Raw genomic sequence first — 17083 nt, 5'->3', positions numbered from 1 at the left:
CTATGGTCCCCTCTTGCTACCAACCACCCTCCCCCCCAATATCACACAGACCAGTCTGGGCCCAGCTTTATAAATAATGATTTTATAGAAAGGACCAATTCAAAATTGGTCAGATGCCACACTAGAAGCTTCCAGAACCACAATGAAGAAAAAAACAAAACAAAAACCCCCAAATGAGGGGAAAAAAAAACAACCCACGAAAATATCTTGGACCAAACTGCCTAAAAATCAAGGTCCCAGGTAGCCAAAAGATTCTGAAGAAACTTGTGGCCGTAGGCAGAGACCCTGATGCCTCACGGAGTACCCCATGTGGAAGATGAATCACTGAGAAAGTCAGACTCACTGTCCTTGCCCTCCGGCCTGCTTGCCGCCCAAGAGTGAGGCAAGGGCTTCACAGCTTTACTGGGGAAAAGACTCAGTGACAAGAGCTAAGGGGGGTACGGGGGGGGGGGGGGGAATGTCTCTACACCTGAGGAGATTTCAGTTCTCCTTTCCCTATAGCGAAGAGGGAGACTCTGGTAGTTTGAGGTTCAGAAGAAAATTTTTATTTAATGAGGAAAATATCTAGAAATGGTGGGCTGCCTCAAAAAGTGCTGACTTGAGTTGCGAGCTAAGGGCCTGGAGGTGCCACCCTCAGAGCCTGCAGAGCCTCAGGTAAACACAGCTCCAAAGACAACTGGGGAGGGCCAGCTTGAGGAAAGCCTTGGGTGGTACCAAAATTAGCTGCCGTCTGCTCCCTGCTGGTGGGTCCCTGGGGTGGAGGGACTCAGGGATGGGGCTGGGGCTGGATGGAGGCAAAACTGAGATGCTGATAAAAACACAGAACAGGAACACACGACCCTCTCTGAGGGTCCAGGCCCTGGCTCTGAAGAGTAGAAAACCAACAGAGTCAAGCAGGGTATTTACCCCGGTGACCCCCAAACCTGGTCCCAGTTCTGGTGGGAGATCAGCGCTGCATGGACTGGTAGGTGTTGGCTGGTGACTGGGTCCTGGTCCCCAGCTCCCAGTGAAGCGGGGAAGGGGCTGGGTTCGGCAGGTGTCCCCTCGTCCCCGGCTTCACCTTCCCTCCTCCCGGCCGGCGCGTCCGCCGCCCACCCCACTGCAAGGCAGTACCCAGTTGTTGTCGTGCAGGCCCAGGCGGCAGCCCGGCGTCTCGCGATCGGCTCTGCGGCAGCACATCCAGTAGGAACGTCCGTAAGGCAGGTCATGGTGGTAGGGCTTGGGGTGCCAGCGGCAGAGCGACACGTCACCCTTCTCATATCTCTTGCGGCACTGCTTACAAGGGTCGTCTCGGTAGAGCGGGTCCCGGCTCCAGCGGGAGTCCGTAGCACGCACGCCAAATGCCTCGATGATGCCTTTGAAGTGGTGGCACGTGCACTTGAGGGCTGCCAGGGCCCGGGTGGGGAGGAAGCTGAAGATCTTGACCAGCACGTGCTCAGGCAGCAGCAGCATGTACTGCCGTGGCTCCAGAAGACGCTGGATTTTGAAGCGAATCTCCAGGAAGTCGTGCGACACGTGCCGGTACAGGCGGCACAGGGAGGTGTCCGTCGTGCCCTCAGAATCGTCGGGGCCTGGCACTGTGCTTGGTGTATCAGCTGGGGGTGGCTCAGGAGGCCCTTCCGGACCTCGGGACTGGAGGAAGAAGAGCTGGCCAGGTGGGGGTGGCTCCTCAGGGCTGACTGTCAGGCACACAGTCTCTTCTTTCACGTTCTTGGTGCCATCTTTGCCAAAGAAGATGCACTCATCCACCACCCCTGTCACCACCACATCCACGTGGAATCCTGAGGCACCACAGTCCCGGGCAGGGGGTGGAGGGGGTGCTGGGGGAGTGTCCTCAGGCCTGGCCGGGGCTGGTGTCTCCCCCTCACTGGCTTCGTCGGCCCTGGCCAGTAGGAACTCCACGTTGCTGGGAAGGGCATCCCTGGAGGGGCTGATAAGCTGGTACAAGTCGCAGGTGATTTTGTCTTTGGCTCGAGGCCCAGGCCCAGGACTACCAGGGTAGGGGCAACCAGGCCGACCTCCGCCCCCACTGGGTAAGCTGCCATCTGGTGAACGTGGTTCTCGGCCATTGGAGATGCGGAAAGCTATCCGCACCTCACCAGGCCCAGGGCCCGGCCGTTCCTCCTTACGGAGACCCTTGGTCGGAGGGCTGTCCCGCTGGGCCTCAAAGTGGGCCACTGCCTCAGCAACTCGGCTGCAGTCACCACCACCAGACCGCCTTTCTGACCCTAGGCCCTTGGCTGGGCCCCCCTGCTCAGCTGATACAAAGACCACAGGAGCTGGGGCAGTGGGGCGTGGGTAACTCTGCAGGGCCAGGGCAGCTCTCTGTTCAACCAGGGCCACCATTTCTGCTACAGAGAGCAGGTCTACATCATCCCCGGATGAAGTGGGGGCCCCCTCAGTGGCAGGAGGTCCTTCTCGGCCCCCTGGGTCTGGAGGAGCCTTGGTGGGCTCAAGACAGCGCCTCCTCCTCTTGGCTTTGGAGCTGTCACTGCCCCAGTGCCCTTTGACCTTCATAGAGCTGGCCCGGCTACCTCCACCACACTGGTGGGCCACAAAGAAGGCCACCTTCTCCTTTGTATTTCCAGGCTTGATGACATACCATGTGTCCAGCAGGACTCTACCTTCAGCAGCAGCAGCTGCTGTAGAGAGGAGCGGAGCATGCTGGGAGGTGGGGGAGTCTGCGGCCAAGGCAGGTGGTGGTGTGTTCTCTGAGTGTGCAGGCCCGTGGTCGGGCTCAGTCCCGCTGCTTGTGTCAGGGCAGACTGGTGGCTTGCGGGCTGCGGAAGGTGGGCACGGCTGGTTCTGGGAGTATGTGCCGAAGGGCCGGGGGCACCAGAGCTGAAAGGGCAGGAGGCTGCCCCTGTCCATGCTGAGAGGTGATGGCCAACAGCAGCAGGTAGTCACCGAACCTCAGGACCAGGATGGTAGTGGGGAGCTCCACGGGCCACCTGGAGACATAGAAGATCAGGGCACTGAATTAATGGCCTGCCTTCCCATGACCACCCAAACTCAACTTCTGCACAGGGCACAGAGCCAACCAGAGCGCTGAGAACTGTGTGCCCCGGACAGTGAAGGGGTACGAGCCGAACCCCAGCCTGTGGGAGGTAGGATAAGATCAGCAGTTGAAGGCGCCCTGGGCCAGGAGTGTGGCTCCGCTGTGGAGCACGAGTACTTGCCTGGCTGCACCCAGTGAGGGGCTTCGGTGGGGTGCAGTGGTAGCCTGTCTAGTAAGCCGGGCTCTGTCCCCAGCACGTCCAAGACAACAAAACTCTATCCGGATCCCGCACCAGGTAAGCGGAGGAGGGCAGCTCAGTTGCCTTTGCTCAGTCCACTGGCCTCCTGCTCTCCGCTAAGGTCTCGTCTTTTGGGAGGCAGAGTCTCTCTGTGTACAGCCCTGGCTGTCCTTAAACTCAGTATGTAGACCAGACTTGAACTCAGCGAGACCCACTTGCTTCTGCCTCCTGAATGCTGGGATAAAAGGCATGCGAAAAGATGCCTGGTCTGACCTTTAACCTTAAGGGGAAGTACTAGTCTGACATTTGTGCCTCTAGTAGCTGGTTCCCAGCCTTCTCCACACAGAGGGATGGATCCATTAGGCAGGGGAGGAAAACATGAAGCCAGAACCAGACAGGCCCTTATGAAAGTCACTCTCCGAGGGGTAGAGATGGCTCGGAGGTTAAGAGCACTGGCTGCTCTTCCTGGGTTCAACTCCCACCAACCACATGACAGCTCACAACTGTCTTTAGCTCCAATTCCAGGAGATCTGGCACCTTCACAGATATACGTGTAGGCAAAACACCAATGCACATAAGATAAAAATAAATACATCTTGAAAAAAATTCACTGTCCACTTGTTTCGGGTCACGGGGTTCTTAAATGATGATGATGATAGTCCTTTTTCTCCTTTTGAAGACAGGGTCTCATAGCAGCCTGGGCTAGTCTTGAACGCACAGCAATCCAATCCTCTCGCCTCATTCTAGGATTACAAGTATGAGGCCCTGTCTATATTCAGGTTTCTGAGATTATCTTTTGAGACAGGCTCTCGCTATTTAGCCCCAGCTGGCCTGAAACTCACTAGGTAAGCCAGGCTCTTGTCAAGCTCTTAACAATCAACTTGCCCCAGCCTCCCTGGCACCCGGGATTACAGGCCTGAGCCACGGCACCCATGGAGGACACCTTTGGTACCGATTCTTTGACTTTGCATGCACCAACTAATCCAGAGGCAGTTTTGGTAATCAGTCTGCTGGGAACATTTCCTGTTCCGTTTTCTACTCACCAGGAAGTAGCAGACCCCTAGTCTCCATCTTTGGCCCATCTCCTTCCAGAATATCTCAACATGAATAGAACCCTCCAACAGGGCATGGTGGCGAGTGCCTGTAACCCCAGAGCTCGAGAGGCTGAGGCAAAAAGATGCAGAACTCCAGGCCAACCTGGGCTACATGGCCAGACCTTGTCTGAAAATAAACAAAGAAACAAAAAGAAGAACATAACCCTTTACACTTTTAAACACTGTGCTGATGGAACAGAGAGGTAAGTAAACTACATGAAAGAATTAAGCCCAGCCCACTGCCTGCCTTTGTAAATTAAGTTTTATGGGAACAAACTATGGCTGTTTTTACACAAAGAGAGCAGAGCTACATCCGTAACTGTATGGCCTGAAATAACTCATTACCTAGCCTGTTACAGGAGAAGGCAGCTGATGCCAGCTCTAAACAATCAGACAATTCTGATACACTAACACTTCACAGTCTCCAAGATGCCATTCAAAACTCAGACTCCAAACACCATCAGCAGTAATAGAACCCCAAGAATCCTTATCCAACCCTCTCTTCTCCTACCCTCGTTTCCAGTATCTTAATGTCCCACCGAATATTCCAACTTTTTCAAATTTAACCTTAAATATCCAAAATCCTCCCCAGTACCTTACCAAGTCTGGTGGCACATGCCTGTAATCCCAGCACTTGGAAGGCTGGGACACGAGTGAAGAGGACAAGGACTTCCAGATCAGCCTGGGCTATATAAAAAGAATGTCATTAAAATAATGATAATGAGCCGGGCGTGGTGGCGCATGCCTTTAATCCCAGCACTCGGGAGGCAGAGGCAGGCGGATCGATGTGAGTTCGAGGCCAGCCTGGTCTACAAAGTGAGTCCAAGATGGCCAAGGCTACACAGAGAAACCCTGTCTCGAAAAACAAAACAACAACAACAAAAAAATGATAATGATAATAAATCAAAGTGGTGCCTTTAACCTCAGCACTTAGGAGGTAGAAGCAGGTGGATCTCTGTGGGTCAAAGCCAGCCTGATCTACATATCTAATCCTAGGCCATCCACGGCTACCTAGAGACCCTGTCTCATAAATAATTAAAATAAAAAATAAATAATTAAAATAAGGATAGGGGCCTAAAGAGACGGCTCAGGAGCTAAAAGCACTTTCTGCTTTTGCAGAGGACACAAGTCCGCTTCCCAGCACCCACAGAGAGTTCCAGAGGAGCTAATCTGGTCTCCACCGGCAACAAGTATATATGTGGTGCAAAGATACACAGGCAAAACAACCATACACATGAAACTAAAAAGGAACAACAGTAATCAACACGCCGCCCGGCACAGAAAAGCCAAATCACAAATAACTTTTCATACATCTGAAGATACACAGTAATACCCGAATCTCACAGGTACTCAGTGGGTCCCCTAACATGCTCCGCACATTCCAGACCCCGGTCCTCAGTCTGCCCCTTCCTTCCCCAGCAGCACGGGAGCCTTGAAAGGACTCGGGCATAAAAACACCCTATCTAAAAAACGAATCCCAAACCAAATGTCAACAGTCCCTAAATGGAACCTCGAGGGCTACAATAGCAGACACGTGTCCCGCACGCACGCACGCACGCACGCTCGCTCCAGCGGGGGCTCCGCAGCTCCTGCTTGCGGATGGGCCACGGAAAGGAACCTGCCCTCCTGCCCTTGGTCACACAGGTAGGAAGCACTAAAGCCCAAGCCTCCCGGTCCCCGAAATACTCTCATCCCGTGCCCACCGGACACCCCGAGCCACAAAGGACAGCTCTAAAACGCAACCGGAGCCTCCCACATTACAAAACAACCCGAACCCAAGGCGTTCCCTAAAGCTCCGGGGAACCCTAAAAGTAGCCCCTCCACCCCCGCAACTTCCCCGAGCGCTCAAATATCACTTAGGCGCGAACGGTGCCCCCAAATCCTGGACCCGCCTCCTTTCGACCCCCAACTAGTGACACCCCCCCCCAAAAAAAACCCGGACACGCCCCCCCGGAGCCCTCACCCGCAGCGCCTCCCCCAGGCGGCAGGGAGAATGGCGGCCCGCGAGCATGCGCACTGGAGCCCCGCCGGCCCGCCCCCTCGCGCCGGCTGCCGCGCCGCGCGCTCCGCCCCGCCCCTTTGTTGACAGCTGCGCGCGTGACGGCCCCGGCCAATCAGCGGCCGCGGTTCGGAGCCGTGCCCATATAAGGAAGGCCCTGGCGAAGGGGCCCGACTTGGAAGACGGGAGGAGTGGGCGTGAGGTGACGGGGCGGGGTGGAAACAGCCAGATGTAAGGGAGAGGGGACAAATTCCCCAAGTCCAACGCTGCCGCAGAGGGAACCCAGCCCAAACACGGGCCGCGGCCCTCAAGGGGAGGAGCACCACCCGACATTCCCTTGAAGCCAGAGCCCCGATTGACTTTAGAGATTTAAAGGGCCAGGGAATGGAGGGCTCCCGGCAGAACGAAGCTTGAGGGAAAGGCGTCTGAGACCCTGGCTTTGTTTACCAGATGTGGCGGGACACCCCGAGCCTCACTCATCTGGCCTTATAAAACAAACAGGCAAGCCAGGCGTGACATCTCAACGCCTGTAATTCCAGTGGTCTGGGCGGCTGTAAACCAACCTGGGCTACATAATGTGAGGTTGTCGTTAAAATAAAAAAATTTTTTAAATCACATTTAAAACGCAATAAGACACAGAGAAACCCTGTCTTGAAAAAAACAGAAACAAAAACACAATAAATAAAACAACAACAGATCCCCCGCACACACACACCTGCAAATAGGCAAATGAGGGGTTGGAGGGATGGCAAAGCGGCGAAGAAGGTTCAGTTCCGGCACCCACATGGCAGTTCATAATCGCCTGTAAATCCAACTTCAGAGGATTGGGGGGCACAGCATGGCTGTGGTACACAGACATACGTGCAGGCACACACACACACACACAACTTAAAAGAGGAAATAGAGGTAGGAGGAGGAGTTCAAGGCCAGCCTGGGCTACATCAGACCTTATTTCAAAAGCCAAATTCAAAATCAAAGAATAAATTCTAACCCTGTCCCCACAGTCACCGGACTTGGCATTGGAGGCTGAGGTCCTGGCCATGGAGACCTGTCCAGTCTTTCCTGTCTTACACTCACTGCAGGAACGCAATAATGGCTTTTAATTTATCTTAAAATTACAGACATCTTGCACTGTTTCTGGCCTGTGCCAGGCGGATTCAAGAGAAACCCAAAGGTGGCTGTCAGTGCAGTGCTGGTGGCTGGAGAGATGGCTGGTTCATTAGGTAAGGGTAGGTATGGCTTTTCCACAGAAGCCAACTAACCCTGAGTTTCACAAATCTACAGTTCTAAAGATTTATTTTTATTGCTTTTTCCCCCTTTGGTTTTTCATGACAGGGTTTCTCTGTGTAGCCTTGGCTGCCCTGGACTCACTTTGTAGACCAGGCTGGCCTTGAACTCACAGCGATCCACCTACCTCTGCCTCCCAAGTGCTGGGATTACAGGTGTGCGTCACCACCGCTCGGCTTATTTTTATTGCTTTTAAAGCGTGTACGCAAAAGCTGGGCATGATGGCACACGCCTTTAATCCCAGCACTTGGGAGGCAGAGGCAGGCGGATCGCTGTGAGTTTGAGGGTAGCCTGGTCTACAAAGTGAGTCTGGGACAGCCAAGGCTAACACAGAGAGACCCTGTCTCGAAAAACAAAACAAAACAAAACAAAAAGCATGTACGTGTGTGTGTGTATGTGTGTGTGTGTGTGTGTGTGTGTGTGTGTGTGTGTGTGTGTGTGCGCGCGCCCACAGTCCAGCCCTGGAGTTAATAGGCACCCGTGAACCACCTGAAGTGGTGCTGGGAAGCCAACTCAGGCCCTCCAACTCAGCAAATGCTCTCAACTGCTAACTAAGCCAGTTCTCCAAGCCTCTAATCGACCTTTTTAGTGAGAATCATTAAGAGTCCAGTCACAGAGACAGCCTGAGAAAGGGAGGGTGACAGGAGTAGAGGCGCACACTCTGCACCCTCATTAAGTGCCCCCCATAATTAGGAGAATGCATATCCCCACACCCTGACATGCGCTGAGGCCCCCCTGTGGGCACCCCCTGTAGGACACACAGGCGGCACGGGGCTCACAGGAGATGGGAGAGGCATCCACTCCCAGGCAACAGAAATGTGTTCCTTGCAACAGCAGTTGGCGGCACAGCACTTAAAATTAACTCACTGAATGTCCACATCTCTCTTTAGGGACTTATTCTGGCCTCAAACTCATGATTCTCCTGCCTCAACCTCCCAGGGCTCCCCAACCAATGTGTCTCCTCTTTACGTCTTTATTTGGGATCTAGGCGTGACATCTAAGTGTGTTGATATGTACGGGAGTGTGTAAGTGCCTGTGAATGCTCATGGGTGTGTAGAGGTCAGAGGTCATCACCAAGTGTCTTCCTCAATCACTCAACACATGTTTTGTTTTGGTTTGAGACAAGGTCTCAACTACATAGCCCCGGCTGGCCTAGAGCTCAGTATGTAGAGAAGGCTGGCTTTGAACTCATAGATCCGCTAGCCTCTGGCCCCGCCCCCAGTGATGGGATTAGAGTCGGGTGGGCGCACCCCCCTGACAGGCTGCACATGGCTCATGAGACAGGATCTCTCACTGAAACCCAAGCTCGGATGTGGCCTGACTAGGTGGCCAGCGAGCACGGGGAATTCAAGGGCCTCTGCCCACCGCCCTCCCAGTTCGGGGCTTACAGGTGTGCATAGCTGTGCCTGGCTCCTCATGTGGGTGCTGGGGATCGGAGCAGCAAAGACATGATTGTATGGTTGGGGGGTCACCGCAGCATGAGGAACTGTCTTAAAGGCTCGCCGCGTTAGGAAGGTTGAGAGCCGCTGGTCTAAGCCACCTTCCCCTATAGTGCTCCTTTTTCTTCTTTCTTTTTTTTTAAATGGATCTAAGACCCTCTATTTTAAAGTCTGTGTGTGGGTATGTGCACAGGTAAGGGTACCGGAGATCAGAAGAGGGTGTCAGGTTCCCCGGAGCTAGAGTTCCACAGACGCTGTGTGAGTCACCTGATGTGGGTGACAGGGGAGGTCCTGCTACCTTCCCAGGCTATGCTTGACCTCTTCCTCAGCGCCACTCTGCTTCAAACATCTGTCCTCTGTCACACGTGTCCTCTGTCACTGCTCAATAGCGATGGGCTGGGAGGCAGGAGGCTCTCTCCCCTCCAGGCTCAGCATTTGTTTCAGGAGGGTCGGGATCTCTTCCCTAGAGCTTTCCCGGATCCGGGAGTGGCTCACTGGAGGCTTGAGGGGTCCACAAGCTTTGCTCATCATGACCCCCCTCCCCCCCTTGGCTTCTCCATAAGGGTGTCAGCTTTCCTCGCTCTGAAGCTCCACTACCACCACCATCCTCAGCCTCAGTCTACACTGTGAAGGACTGAGGTGTGGAGAGGGAGGCAGCCTGCTTGCCGGCCCCTAAGGTGGAAAAACTGGACGGTGAGGAAGCAACCTTGCCTGTTTCCTGTCTGCTTCTAGGATCTCAAATGCCTGAAGGTTTAGTTAGTTCTGCCCTGAGGACTGCTCATCAGAAACAACTTCAAAGCAAGCCTGATAGCCACACCCATAATTGCAGCTCTTTGGGAGGCAGAGGGAGGAAGAGGATCAAAAGTTCAAAGCCAGCCTGGGCAACTTTCAGGGAGACTTGCTTCCTAAAAAGAGCGAGGGTGTGGCTTGGCAGTACAGTATGTGCCTAGAATCCACCAGTGAGGAACTAGCGGTGCTGAGGCTGCGTGCTAGAGTGCTTGCCTAGCGGGCAGAGGGCCTTGAATTCCACCCCCAGCACAGAAACACACACACACACACACACACACACACACACACACACGGTTCACCACCCTCCTTAGCCCCAGCTGCAGAGGGTCTAGTGTGATCTTCTGGTCTCTGCAGCACCAGGTATATACACAGTGCATACATACACACACACACACACACACACACACACACACACACACACACATATACATACATATATATATGCAAAACTGCTCATACACATAAAATCAAAGTAAATAAGTCTTTGAAAAATAGATATGCTCGGGGCTGGAGAGATGGCTCAGAGGGTAAGAGCACTGGCTGTTCTTCCAGAGGTCCCGAGTTCAATTCCCAGTAACCACATGGTGGCTCACAACCATCCATAATAAGATCTGTACCCTCTTCTGGTCTGCTAGCTCACATGCAGACAGGATACTGTATAAATAACAAATAAATAAATAAATAAATACTTTTAAAAAAATAGATATGCTGAAGGGTTTGAAAACCACTGAAGCACCATTGGCTGCTACTCCAGAGTATTCCTCTGCAACCCAAGCTGCTCTGAAAGTCACTGTGAGTTCAGGCTGTGTCAGAACTCCCAGCAATCCCCCTGCCTCAGCCTCCCCCATGCTGGGATCACAGGTGTATGTCACTATGTCTAGGTGGCCCTCTTTAGTTCTCATTCTGAAATGAAACTGATCCCCAGGAGTCACTTATAAAAACCAGACCACAAAGCTTTCCTCTGTCACTGCCAGGTCTGTGCCTGGCTTTATTAATTTAACAGATGTTTAGAAAAACTTATACTGTAGGGGCTGAAGAGATGGCTCAGTGATTAAGAGCACTTGCTGCTCTTGCCAAAGACCCAGCTTTGGTTCCTAGCACCCACAATACAGTCCACAACTGTCTGTAACTCCAGTTCCAGAGGATCCAATGCTCTCTTCTGGTCTCTGAGGGCACCGCACACATATAATGCACAGACATAAAAGATGTTAAAAACAAAACCAAAGCCGAGCGTGGTGGCACACACCTTTAATCCCAGCACTCGGGGGCAGGGGGGGGGGGGGGGGGTGGGGGGGGGAAGGGGGCAGAGACAGGCAGATCTCTGAGTTCGAAGCCAGCCTGGTCTACAAAGTGAGTTCCACGACAGCCAAGGCTATTATTACACAGAGTGGACCTGTCTTGAAAAACCAAACAAACAATACAACCCCCAACTTATACTGTAGCCAGCTGTGGTGCTATATCCTTTAATCCTGGCACTTTGGGCCGGAGAGAGGCGGGTGGATCTCTGAGTTGAAGGCTAGCCTGGTCTACATAGTGAATCCAGGCCAGCTAGGGAGACCCTGCCAAAAACAAAAACGAACGGGAAGAAAAGCCTACACTGTGACAGCGGCAGCTCCAGGCACTGGGGACCTGTAAGGAACAGGAGACAGAGCTTGTCCTGGGGGGGGGGGGGGGGGGGACACGTGCTAATTTTCCAGACAAAATAAACAAATACACAGGTGGAGGGAGGGGCTGGGCTGCATGGAAGATGAGTTTACGATTTCAAAGGAGGGAGTCCGTGAGGATACAGAAAAGCCGTGTCCTCTTCCGCAGGAAGGGAGGTGCAAGTGGCAACTCTTCAGAGAAGCTGTGCTTTGAGGCGTAAGATGGCTTTGCTAGCACAGCCAGTGATACACTGTCACAAGTGGGATACAACAACAGCCACACTGTAGAGGCAGGTGTGACGTCACATGCTCGCAGACTCAGCACTCAGGAGGCCGAGGCGAGAGGGTCCCGGATGAGTCGGGTGTGACGTCACATGCTCGCAAACTCAGCACTCGGGAGGATGACAGGAGAGGGTCCCGGATGAGTCGGGGTTAGAGAGCTGGCTCAGAGCTAATGGGAACTGGCTGCTCTTTGCAGAGCAGTCCAGTTTCCAGCACCCAACATGGTGGCGGCTCACAACTCTAACTCTCGTGCCAGGGGATCGGACGCCCTCTTCTGGTCTACACAGGCATTACATGCAGATGATAACAGACGCAAATACAGGTCGACACTCAAAACACAAGTCCAGGTAAATAATGGTAGTTCAGCCTGCCTATAAAGTGCTTGCCAGGCTGGCGTGAGACCCTGGGTTCCATTCCCTACACCAGGTAAAAAGCCAGGAGAGACTGGTACGCGGAGCCTGTGATCCCAGCGCTAGGGACCAACAGGGTCACCATCACCTACATAGTCAGTTCAATACCAGCCTGGGCTGTCTGAGACGCTTCCTCTTAGAAGTGGAAAGAAAATGACAGCCACGTGTGGTGGCACAGACCTGTAATTCAGTACCGTGTGGATGGGACAACATGACTAAAAGTTTGGGGAAAAGCCTATGCTATTTAGTGAGGCAAACGCATGTGCCTGGCTCCTGCCTTTATTTATTTATTTATTTGTTTGTTTATTTATTTATTTATTTATTTATTTTAAGATGTATTTATTCTTGGTGGCTTGCGCCTTTAATCCCAGCACTCGGGAGGTAGAGGCAGGAGGGTCACTGTGAGTTCAAGGCCAGCCTGGTCTACAAAGTGAGTCCAGGGCAGCTAAGGCTAAACAAAGAAACCCTGTCTTGAAAAAACAACAACAAAAACAAAACAAAACAAAACAAAAAGATTTATTTAATCTTGCATTTTATGTATGAGTGTTCTGTCTTCATGCACACCAGAAGGCGCAATCAGATCCCACTGCAGATGGTTGTGAGCCACCATGTGGTTTCTGGGAATTGAACTCAGGACCTCTGGAAGAGCGGTCAAGTGCTCTTAACCACTGAGCCATCTCTCCAGCCCCGGCTCCTGCCTCTTCATCTCAACACTCATTCGGCAGAGGCAGGCAGACCTCTGTGTGGCCTGGGCCAGCCTGGTGCCCTTACATATTGACTTTCAGAGCACTGAAGCTATACAGTTAGAAAGTGCCTCACAAAAACAGACACAAAGGAGGAAAAAGGGCAAAAACGGTTTAGAAATCTGATGCACTTTTTTCTAAGACAAGCAAATGGAAGGCATGGAGGGGAGGGGTTGAGGGAGGAGTGTCGGCTCACCCAGTTGTGACACACACGGACAGGGACAAGTGAGAGATGGCTGACTTTACCCTAAAACGATCGGTGTTCAATTAATTTGAGAAACAGTGGAGAGAGAATGTGAAAAGTTCTCGGGTGGTGTGGGCAGGAGCGGGGGCTCGGGGGGACACACTCCGTCAGACACAACAATGACACACAGGCAAGGCAAAGCGGGCACGAAAGGTCCCTGAGACCTGCGCTGGAGGCCACAAGTGCTGAGAACAGTGCCTGGCACCAGGGAGCCCCAGGGGGCAGAGGCCAGTCTGCCTACAGTCCAGGCCCTGGCACCCACTTCAGAAGTGGATCCCAGGCCGGCAAGGTGACTCGTGGGTACGGGCACTCGCTGCCAAGCTTAACCAACCTCAGCTTTACTGGCAGAATCCACACAGTGGGAGAAGACCGACTCCCACTGACCTCCACAGCTGTCCCATAGTACACACTATTCCATAGTTTTTTTTTAAGTGAACCCCCATTTTTCAAATGGCAACATTCTCCCCTCCCCACCTCACCCCTCTTCTTTCTATATCACATGAAGCCCAGGCTAGCCTCAAACCCCTGATCCTCCTATTTCCACCTCTGCTGCGCTGTGATTACAGGATTGTGCCCCATAAACAGCCGAAATGTGTTTTTTCTGAAAAAAAAAAAAAAGAAAAGAAAACTCCAGAAGGCTGTCATACTCGTTGGAAGCATAACACACCGTGCATTTTAAACACATGGCCTTATGACCAACTCCTTAGGAGGACATCATGGGCTAACTGTAGTCCCGTTTTAAATGTAACAAAAACAGAGGCCAGGTATGGTGGCACACGCCTTTAACCCCTATGCTTGGGAGGCAGAGGCAGGGGGATCTCTGTGAGTTCTAAGCCAGCCTGGTCTGCAGAGCGAGCTCCAGGATAGCCAGGGCTACATGGAGAAACAAAAATAAATAAATCAAAATTAAAAACCTACACTGTTTCAAAGTAAATTACAGACTTGCTAAATTCCCTAGGCAAGCCCCCCTGCCTGCCCTGAGCAAAATGTTAGAGGGTACACACACACACATACACACACCCCACAACACATACCCCATAACACACACAAACACATACACACACCCCACAACAAGAAAACCAAAATAAACAAAATAAACCAAACCCCAACTCAGTTGTCAGCAGTATTTCTAACGCACTGGAAGATGTGGGCATCGGGCCAGCCCCGGCGAGTGAATTATTAATATTTGGTTAGAGACAGATTGCGTTTCTGAGCACCTTTCTGGGAGTCTTGCTTAGACTTAGGAACACAGGAATAAGGAGCAGGAGAAGAGCCAGGCGTGGTGGCGCACGCCTTTAATCCCAGCACTCGGAAGGCAGAGGCAGGCGGATCGCTGTGAGTTCAAGGCCAGCCTGGTCTACAGAGCGAGTCCAGGACGGCCAAGGCTACACAGAGAAACCCTGTCTGGAAAACTAAAAAAAAAAAAAAAAAAAAGGAGCAGGAGCTAGAAAGATGGCAGCGGGGGGGGGGGGGGGTGGCGGTGGCGGGGGGGGGGGTGGGGGGGTGGCAGGGGGGGGTGGCGGCGGGGGGGCAACCTGAGAACAGACAGCGCGGCCAACCTCCCTCACTACTTGCTCTCCTACGTTATAATGTTTCTCATTTGTTTTGAAAACCAAAACACGAGCCAGTGATGGAGTTTTGGGTTGGCTCCTCAGCCCAGCACAAACCAGGCACCGTGGTGCGCACCTAAAAGCCCACAAGTCAGGAAGTGGAGGCAGGAGCATCAAGAAGTTCAAGGCCACGCTCAGCTACACAGAGCGCTTGAGGCCGGCCCCGGCATATGCGAGGCCCCGTCTCAAAAGCAACAACAGCAATAAATAAATAAGCTAGGGTAACGGCGATCCCACAGCTCTCTGGATCCTGCGGCAGGAAGATCGAGAGTTAGAGGCCAGCCTGGGCTACACAGTGAGTCTTGAGACAACACCTGTACTGTGTGTGCACTTACTCTAAGCACTTCCCAGACATTATTTCCATAAACTCTCTAGCCTGCCTAGGTTAAGGATCTCACTTAATAGTTGGACAGAGTCCTAAGACTTGCCCCAGGTCACACAAAAGATTCAAATCCTATGTGACAGGTGCTCTGGCCTGTGTCTCCACTCACTCCGTCCTATTTCACTCTTAGAAGCAGAGGGGGTCTGACTTGAAACAGCCAAAGCAGCTCCTTCCTCACCCGGGCTCCAACTCTTGATTTACCATTTAATGCTGGCCGACATGGAGAAAGTTGCTTAAAACTCGGCGCCTCAAAAAAAAACAAAAAACAAAACAAAAACAAAAACTCCGCGCCTCTGCTTCCTTTCTGTCAAGTGGAGCACCTACACCTAAATTCATCATCACCTGAACCCCGGTGAGTTAACACCAGACAGCTAAAGGCAAGACTGGGCGCTGGCAGAAGAGGTGGAGGTGGGGGTGTCCCCTGAATAAAGCATAGTGTACACAGACTAACTGTCAGGTGTCGATAAAAAATGTCTTGGGGGGCAGGACGGAAAAGAGGGGGGAATCTTTTAGCAACTGTAATTCAGTCGATATTCCTGGGACGGGAGCTTCCCACCAAGGGCTCTGAGGCTGGGACTTAAGTTTCCTACCGAAAGTATCAACTTTTTCGGAGGCTCCCTTTAGCTATCTCCACAGTGGCCTGCTTGTTCTCATCATACAGATAAGGGCACAGAGGCTTACAGAGAGACGTGCCTGGATCACAAAGGAGGCAGAATGAGGAATCCGAAAGCCGGACTGCCCGCCCAAACCACTAACCCCGTCTGGATCCCACCGGGGTTACAAGGGTGCTGAAGGTCGTCCCTAGGGACCCCTTGTGGCCATATCAACCTAGAGTTCTATGGCTGTCCAGTTTATCGGCTGTTTCTGGTTAGACTAAAGCCCGATTGTCGACAGCCATGCCCCTAAACTCACGCACCCTACACGCACGCCTCCTTGGTCCTAGAAGCTAACCTGCACCATCGATGACTTCTACCTCCCACCTCTTCAACTTGCCTGGCCGCCCCACCTCGCAAGCAAGAGAGCCCAGCCCAATGCACCCGTGGTTAGCCTCTCCCTCCACTCGTCCAGCCCCAACTCCCGTGCCTTTCCATGTACACCAGGCTAACTACCCTCTCTCGAAATTACCCATTTCAGGGTCTCTCGTCTGTTCAGCCAGGACTCCAACTCCAAGCCTCACTCCCCCCAGCTCCGAGTGCCCTGAACAGTCAATTCCAAAGCTCGACTCCCTCCACCACCAAGACCCCTCCCCAGCCCCCACTCTTCTACTCCCTCGGGCTCCCGTTCCTCTCAATCCCCACCCACAGTGATCTCCCACGCCCAGCCCTTTCTTTAGCCTCAGTTTGCTTCCTCTCGAACCCAGGACCTGAACCCCCCCCCTCCCCAGCTCATACTCTCGAGCACCCGCAGGACCCAGCTTGGGGCGCTCACCATCTCCCCGCGCTGCAGCTCGCTCGACTACGCGGGTTTCCCCCACTCGCTCCTCTCCAGCCTCCCCTTCCGGGTTCTCGCCCCGAAGCCCGCTGGGAATTAGAGTACGGGCGGCCCCGGACTACAGCTCCCAAAACGCAACGCGGCAACTTGGAGGCGGAATAGGAAACAAACTAGGCGGGCTGAGAAGTAGAACGACTCTAATTCCCAGGAGGCAAAGGGCACACTGAGGTGCGCAGGCGCAGAAAATTCTCCTGCGACGCCCTCTGGGAAATAGAGTCCAGCCGCCTCCATTTTGGCCCGAGGCCCTTGAAAAAGGAACTGAAGCCAGGTCAAAGGAATGTTAGTGATGGAGAGTTGAGGAAGTCAAATTTCTTTGATTTATTTATGTTAATTAACGAGTGAACACGTAGTTGACAATATATGCATTTTTCCAAACTTTCCCTCCCTTTCCTCGCTTTCATCTCACACCCCTTTTTTTGCCTACCGCCGTCTCA

At 52.9% G+C, this 17083-nt stretch overlaps 1 protein-coding gene across 2 annotated transcripts; it reads right to left on the bottom strand.

Moving 5' to 3' along the window:
* Positions 1-492: 492 nt before the first annotated feature.
* Fbxo46 (F-box protein 46) lies at positions 493-16671 on the bottom strand. 2 transcript variants are annotated; one of them, XM_051162503.1, is made up of 3 exons: positions 16587-16671; positions 4280-4457; positions 493-2951 (listed from the first exon to the last, which is right to left on the bottom strand). In XM_051162503.1, exon 3 carries the CDS (start codon positions 2869-2871, stop codon positions 1057-1059), a length of 1815 nt encoding a protein of 604 aa, XP_051018460.1. In that variant the 5' UTR covers positions 2872-2951; positions 4280-4457; positions 16587-16671; the 3' UTR covers positions 493-1056. The 2 variants fall into 2 exon arrangements, with proteins under 2 accessions (XP_051018460.1, XP_051018461.1); XM_051162504.1 differs by lacking the exon at positions 4280-4457 and having other exon boundaries at positions 16587-16664.
* Positions 16672-17083: the final 412 nt, after the last annotated feature.

The sequence above is a fragment of the Acomys russatus genome, chromosome 19 (genome assembly GCF_903995435.1).
Source record: "Acomys russatus chromosome 19, mAcoRus1.1, whole genome shotgun sequence".
Taxonomy (NCBI): domain Eukaryota; kingdom Metazoa; phylum Chordata; class Mammalia; order Rodentia; family Muridae; genus Acomys; species Acomys russatus.
This window is presented reverse-complemented; position numbering and strand designations above follow the sequence as displayed.